The following is a 7,423-nucleotide window of genomic DNA, read 5'->3' as shown; positions in this document are numbered from 1 at the left end:
CCAGCTGGACACGAATCAGCTGAGACACCAAGTGGGCACGAATCAAATGGCGCCGTTGCCGGGGATCGAACCCCGAATCAGATGGTGTCATTGCCACTGCCGCTGCTAGGGACGAATCAAATGGCGCCGTTGCCGGGGATCGAACCCCGAATCAGATGGTGTCATTGCCACTGCCGCTGCTAGGGACGAATCAACTCTAGTTAAGAAACCTTTATTTTCTCTATTTCTATACCTTAGGTTAGATTGTGGAAAACCTCAAAGTTAAATCAATTAAATTAAAAATCAATATTCGTTTTATTATTAATTTAGCTTCTTTTACTTACTTTCACTTCATAAAAGTTAATTCACATATTGTTTTTCACTTTAGGATTTAAATAAAAACAATTCATTTATCATAGTAATGACAAATTCCATAAGTTAGTCCCTAAGGATAATACCCAACGTATTATAAAAGCCGGAGTGACTATTTCTCTGATTTTTTCTTGACCAAAGTTGCTACATAAAAAGGCTTAATATTTTAGATAATAGAGAAGATTGGTCAAATTGTGGAAAGAAGGGACATTATAAAAATGAGTGCAAGGCTGCCAAAGATAAGAATGGTGACAACAAGACCAATGAAAATGTTGTTTCAGAAGAATTAGATGATGCTCTTATTTGCTATTTGGAGAGAACAACAAAATCGTGGGTATTAGATTCAGGGACATCATTCCATGCTACCTCAAATGGAGAATTATTTGAGAATTATGTCTCAAGTAATCTAGGGAAGAAGTATCTAGGTGATGACCAAGCATGTGTTGTTATTGGCATAGGTGAAGTGTGGATCAAATTGAATGGATTTGTATGAAATTTAGACAACGTGAGGCACATTTCAAACCTCAGAGAGAATTTTATTTCCATTAGGTAGTTAGTAAAAGATAGCTATGTGACAACTTTTGTAGGTGACACATGGAATATCTCAAAGGGAGCTATTTTCCATGGCAAGAAGAATGATACTCTTTACATGACAATGGATGGTTGTGAGTTTATTGCAGTTGTTGAGAGCAAAGAAGATTCGAATTTATGGCATTAGAGGTTTGGTCACATGAGTAATGATGGGCTGGAAATTATACACTCGAATGGGAAGTTGTCAAGTTTGAAGTAAGTTGATGTTAACATGTGTGAAAGTTGCATACTTAGGAAACAAAAAAGGGTTAGCTTTAATAAAGTTGGAAGAACTCTAAAGGAAGCAAAACTGAAGTTAGTTCATACAAATGTTCGGGGACTTGCTTCAGTTTCATGTATCGGTGAAAGATCCTATTTTGTGACCTTCACTGACGATCATTTGAGGAAAGTGTGAGTATACTTTATGATACACAAATGAGAAGTATTTGATGTATTCAAGAGATGGAAAATAATGGTGGAGAATAAGAAAGGTATGAGAGTGAAGAAGTTGCGGTTTGATAATGGTAGGGAGTATGAAGACTTTGAGTTTAAGAAGTTCTATTATAAAAATGGAATTAAATTGGAGAAGACCATGCCAAGGACACCTTACCAGAATGGTATAACAGAATGAATGAACAAGACATTGATTGAAAGAGAAAAAAAATGTGTATACAAGCAAGGTTGTCAAAGGAGTTCTAGGTAGAAGCAATCAACACAACAACTTACTTGATCAATTGAGGACCGTCAACTTGATCACAAAATACCGGAAAAAGTGTGAACTAGAAAAACGGTAAAGTTTTCTCATTTAAGGGTATTTGGTTGTGTATCATATATATATATGTGTGTGTGTGTGTGTGTGTATACATATTAGTGATCATGACATAAACATACTTGATGCTAAATCACTAAAATGTACTTTCATTAGCTATGGTGTTAATGATTTTAGTTATCAGTTTTGGGATGACTATAATAGGAAAGTGATTAGAAGTAGGGATGTCATATTTAATGAGAAAGTTTTGTATAAGTAGAGAGATGCAACACATTCCAATAGTCTGGTACAACCTGAACTTATTTACTTTGAGCTAGATGATGTCCCATAGAATAACATGACAAATAAGACAAGTCAGAATCATAGATTGAGGAAAATACTACATAGGATGTTAATATATCACAAGATCTAGTTTCAATTCCTACTTTGAGGAGATCCAATAGGCCACATGTACCAAATAGGAAAAATTTAAATTATTTGCTACTAATAGATGGAAGTGAACCTAAATGTTATGATGAGGCACATCATATGGAAGATAATAGCAAGTGGGAGCTTACAATGAAAGACGAAATGAAGTCTCTTATTCTTAACCAAACTTGGAAGCTAATCAAGTTACCGGTGGGTAAGAAAGTTGTTCACAATAAGTGGGTGTATTAAATTAAGTAGGAGCATGATGGTTCTAAGATACATGAGGCTAGATTGGTGGTCAACGGGTTTTAGCAAAAAAAAATGGTTGACTATACATACATCTTCTCTCTAGTTGTGAAACTAACTATTATTTGATTTGCTTTGAGTATTGTAGTGATAGGGAGTCTACATATAGAGCAATTAGATGTGAAGATAGCTTTCCTCTATGGTGATTTGGAGGAGAAAATTAATATATATGCAACAACTAGAGGGTTTTGTAGTGAAGGGTAAAGAGAATGTGGTGTGCAAATTAACTGAGAGTTTGTATGGTTTAAAACAAGTCCCAAGACATTGGTATAAAATATTTGGCGATTTCTACAAAAGAATGGGTATCTCAAGTGCAATGCAGACCATTGTTGTTACTTCAAAAAGGTTGGTTCTATCTGTATTATTTTGTTACTGTATGTTGATGACATGTTAGTAGCTGACACAAATTTAGATGAAATTAACAAGTTGAAGAAATAGTTGTCTAGTGAATTTGAAATGAAGGACTTGGATGCAACAAATTAGGTACTTGGGATGAAGATTAACAGAGAAAAATAAATGGGCATTTTGTGGTTATCTTAGGCTAAGTATATATATTCATAAAGCATTGCAAAGATTGGACATGAGTAATGTTAAGGCAGTTAGAACATCATTAGCAAATCATTTCAAGTTGTCTAATTAAACATTGCCCATGGGCATATGAGGAAAGAGACTTCATGGCTAAGGTCACATATGCCTTAGCCATTGGAAGTTTGATGTATGTTATGATATGCACGAGACTAGACATTGCCTATGCAATGGAAGTTGTGAGCAGATTTATGCCAAATCCAAGTAAATAGCATTACGAAGCAGTGAAATGGATGCTTAGGTACTTACAGGGTACTACAAAAAACTGTCCATGTTTCAGAAGGGGTGAGTTAAAATTGCAAGGATATGTGGATATTGATTTTTCCAATGAGATAGATAATTGGAAAAGTACTATAGGGTATGTGTTCACTTTGGGTACTACTGCTATTAGTTGGATTTCTCAATTGCAGAAGATTGTTGTTTTATCTACAATTAAAGTAAAATATGTGGCTATGACATAAGCTAGTAAAGAAATGATTTGGTTGTAGAGTTTGTTAGCAAAGTTGGGATTCAAACAAGATATGAATGTTTTGCATAGTAATAGTCAAAGTGCAATACATTTGGCTAAGTATTCAGCATTTCATTCAAGAACTAATTATATTACACTTCGTTATGTACTTCATCAGGCTTTTGCTTAAAGATAGGGTGTTAACACTTGTGAAGATACAAGGTAGCAAGAATCTAGTTAACATGTTAACCAAAATAGTGATAACAGAAAAACTTGAGTTGTGTACAACTTCAATTGGTCAAGAGTGAGAATAGGTTGTTTGAGTGCACCCTCATACCCATTAATCATTGAAGGACAATGTTTACTTGTGGGCTCTCTTGAGAATTTATTTATTTATTTTTATGTAATGATTGACGATTTTAACCTTATTATATATTTTAACCTTTTTATGTTTTAGGGTTTTATTTTTTAATGAGTGTAGTCGCAATTAAGAGGTTTTTTGAAAGTTTTGTCATTTCCTTCTCATTCCTTTTGTAGTGAATTGTTGAGTGTTGGTGTACTCCATTGATGTAGGGATCAAATTGATTGTCAAACCATGATAATTTTTTTTTACCTCTGCTTATACATGTGTGTGTGATTTGGTTAACATCATTTATCTTAATAATTCTCTTCCTGGAATAGGAAGAAAATGATGATTCCATTAATGCAGCATGCATTGCTGCTTATTTATCAAGCAAATTACATTATAATTTTCACACCAAACCTCCAAATTCACCATGTACTTATCCTATATATTGCATGGTGAACTACAGAGAACTAAAACAAGCTCTTCTTGATTAAAGATAGATAATGTCCTACTGACTCTTTTACTCCGATGCCTTGAAATGAGAAATTTGGAGGTTTTCCACATCAAGCTTCTTGAGATTACTGCGCTTTCTCGTAGCAAAGAACTTTCCCCAGTTGTATGCTCTATACTTTGGTTTTCCCCCCTTCGTCAGCTCCTCCAACGGCTGCACCCAAAGATGGTGCGCGGGATTGGAAAAAAACGGAATCGAGAACCTTTCCCTCTCTGAATTCAGTATCACTCTGTGCTCTACACTCTCATAAGTGTCGTTGCTCCAAACCTGGTTTAATATCAGTATAATTAGTGGGTGCAAAATTCGGTGAGCGAAAGAACTGATAAGCAGGTACTTATAAATCAAAGTTCTTGGGTGGTACCTGAATTATATCCCCAACATTGATGATATAAGCATCTGGGGTGGGCTTCACTCGAATCCATTCTCCATCGGTTTTTCGCTTTACTTCCAACCCTCCGACATCATCCTGGCCAAGGATGGTTAAGGCTCCGGGATCCTTGTGGCGACCAACGCCCAGAGCTAGGTGAGGGACAGGGCAAGGTGGGTAGTGATTGAGGCGGACGAAGCTCGTTGATTCTTCAAAGAAAAGATTGAATCTGTTTTCTGGCAAACCTAAGCTCAGAGAGATGAGTCCCATCAGCTTGAAAGCTAGTTTTTCCGTTTCTCTAGCATATTCTTCACAGATCTCCCTGTATAAATCAGTTCAATTAGAATAAAAAAAACCAAGTAATTCACTGAAGTGACTGTGCCTTAGCTGGTGAAATTTGTACCTTAATTCAGGAGGGTACTGAGGCCACCGATTGGTCAGCTCTATGAGCTCCTTGTCGTCAGGATCATCCGAAGCAGGGCCGAAGGCGAGGGTTCTCACCACGAAATCAAAGACTTCTTTCCAGTCCCTAACGTTCTTGGTATGCTCAATATCAAAGTACCCCATAGGATTCACCTCATCTCTACTCACCTTCCTCTTCTCCTCCGCTGGCAGAGCGAAGAACTTCCTCGCGGCATCCAAAATTTTCCGGCGAGACTCCGAGGGCACCCCATGGTTGATGACTTGAAAAAAGCCCCAGTTCTTGCATGCATCAGCTATTTGAGAAACATGATTGGAAGCATTGGCGGAAGAGAGATCAATGAGGGGGATGCCTTCAGCTTCGATAACAGCGAGCTTAGGCCTATGTTGGGCGTCTTGGACGAAGGCTGGATCGACCTCTCCCATGGCTGTGGTAGTGGTTAGAACTTAGAAATGGCAATTATGCACTGGTAGCTGCAGGTGAAGATGGTTACAGGACTTGGGCAACTCGGCAGGTGGTTTTTATAGCTTAGGGGTGTTGGTTTAATACCTTGAACCTGGACATAATATGGGTTACGTGTTAAGTTTTAGTTCGGGGTGTGAGCTCATGGATTGCGCATATGTTAATGAGATTTGGTCAAGTGATACCTAGCTATTTCCAAAATCTCTGTCAATGATTTATTCACGGCACCCTCAATTTTCAAATATTTCATCCGTACTTGATTTGGAAGGTTGATTAGTAAATCTGATGGTGTAATGTCTATTTTTGAATTCAATGCTTTATATTTAACGGTGGAGATAAGAAAAATAGAAGAGTTGATAACGTTGAAGAAAAAATGCCAAAGTTTTAAGAAGGTAGAGTTTTGATGAGAAATAGGTAAAATTAAAATTGCATTATAATAATATAATTGAATCAAATCGTTAATCACCCATTTCATCTCATTCTTATTCACAATTGTTGATAGTTGATTCCTACAAAATTCTAAAAAAATCTTCCACAAAGACAAATCACAAGATGTTCAATAACTATGCTTTTGCACCAAAAATTGTATAAGGGAAAAAAAAATGATGCACAAATAATAATAATAATAATAATAATTGCTATATCTAATATTATTTCATAAGAAAACTAACTACAATAAATTTTAAAAGCAAATAGCGTTTAACCATATTTTGATTCTTTCAAATAATTTTTAAAATTAATATTTTTTCAATATAAAATTTTAAGAGTCTTTGTATTTTATATATAAATTACTAATATTCTCTTATTTTAAACATAGAAAATAAAAATGTAACCAAATGAATTAGAAAATAACAAAGTTGAATAAAAATTAGTCTAACCATATTAATGCTAATTAATAATGTTTGATAGAAAACGCTTAAATATACCTTGTATTTTTCCTCACTGGTCAACTCCTCCGAAGGCTTCACATTCACCTGGTGTGTCGGTAAGAAGAAGAATGGAATCGAAACCCTTTTCTTCTTGTGTTGACCCACATCGAGATCGAGCTGTGTCTTTACATCTTTAGTTGAGTTTGTTCGACTTTAAGTTGTGCCTTTATGTTTCGAGTTTAGTTTGTTCAATTTCGAGTTGTGCCTTTATGTTTTGAGTTGAGTCTATTTGGCTTCGAGTCACACCTTTATGTTTCGAGTTAAGTCTCGCTTCGAGTCACACCTTTACGTTTCAAGTTGAGTCTCTTTAGCTTTGAACTGCACCTTTATATATCTAGTTGAGTTTGTTTGACTTTTGAGTCGTGCCTTTGAGTTTTTAGTTTAGTCTGTGCGGCTTCGAGCCACACCTTTATGTCTCTTGTTAAGTCATATTTGGCTTCGTTCTACACCTTTATTGTTCAGCTTTGAGTCATGCCTATCTTTTCAAGTTTGTTATGCTTCGAGCCACATCTTTATCCTTAAAAAGTTTGTTTGAGTTTAGTTGTGCCCTCACCCATATCCTTAGTTTTAAGTTTATTTAGCTTCAAGCCATGCGTTTGTCCTTGTTAAGTCAGTTCGGCTTTGAGCCATGTCCTAGTTTTGAGTTTGTTCATCCTCGAGCTGTATCTTCCTTTCTTTTTTAGTTCATTTAGGGTTTTCTCCTTTTGAGTTGATCACTCCTTATCTTGGTCGTCCTTAAATTGTTCATTGTGTCATGATTCAGTGTTTTTCATTGCATATATACTCCCCACATTGTCTATATCTTTATCTTGATGAGTTTCTTCTCCAATACATGACCTCGATCTTCGAGTTTAGCATGTCATGTGCTAAGACAATTTCAAGTGCTCTTTTGTTCTTTGATGCAATTCACTTCATACTATTCATCACTCATGTTTCACTATTAATGCTCA

General features: G+C 35.9%; 1 protein-coding gene across 1 annotated transcript; it reads right to left on the bottom strand.

Annotated features, from left to right (window-relative positions):
* Positions 1-4,088: 4,088 nt before the first annotated feature.
* On the bottom strand, positions 4,089-5,575 carry LOC100248570 (jasmonate-induced oxygenase 2). Its single transcript, XM_002284904.5, has 3 exons — positions 5,065-5,575; positions 4,656-4,983; positions 4,089-4,561 (listed from the first exon to the last, which is right to left on the bottom strand). Exons 1-3 carry the CDS (start codon positions 5,505-5,507, stop codon positions 4,304-4,306), a joined length of 1,029 nt encoding a protein of 342 aa, XP_002284940.1. The 5' UTR covers positions 5,508-5,575; the 3' UTR covers positions 4,089-4,303.
* Between the last annotated feature and the right edge of the window lie 1,848 nt (positions 5,576-7,423).

This window comes from Vitis vinifera, chromosome 3 (assembly GCF_030704535.1).
Source record: "Vitis vinifera cultivar Pinot Noir 40024 chromosome 3, ASM3070453v1".
Taxonomy (NCBI): Eukaryota; Viridiplantae; Streptophyta; class Magnoliopsida; order Vitales; family Vitaceae; genus Vitis; species Vitis vinifera.
Note: the sequence above shows the minus strand (reverse complement) of the source record. Positions and strands in the feature narration are given on the sequence as shown.

Excerpts from the sequence above, each read along its gene's own strand:
- LOC100248570 (XM_002284904.5), bottom strand. The coding sequence starts at position 5,507 with ATGGGAGAGGTCGATCCAGCCTTCGTCCAAGACGCCCAACATAGGCCT. Across the intron at positions 4,984-5,064 it reads CAGTACCCTCCTGAATTAAG|GGAGATCTGTGAAGAATATG; the intron begins GTACAAATTTCA and ends TGATTTATACAG. Across the intron at positions 4,562-4,655 it reads ATGTTGGGGATATAATTCAG|GTTTGGAGCAACGACACTTA; the intron begins GTACCACCCAAG and ends ATATTAAACCAG.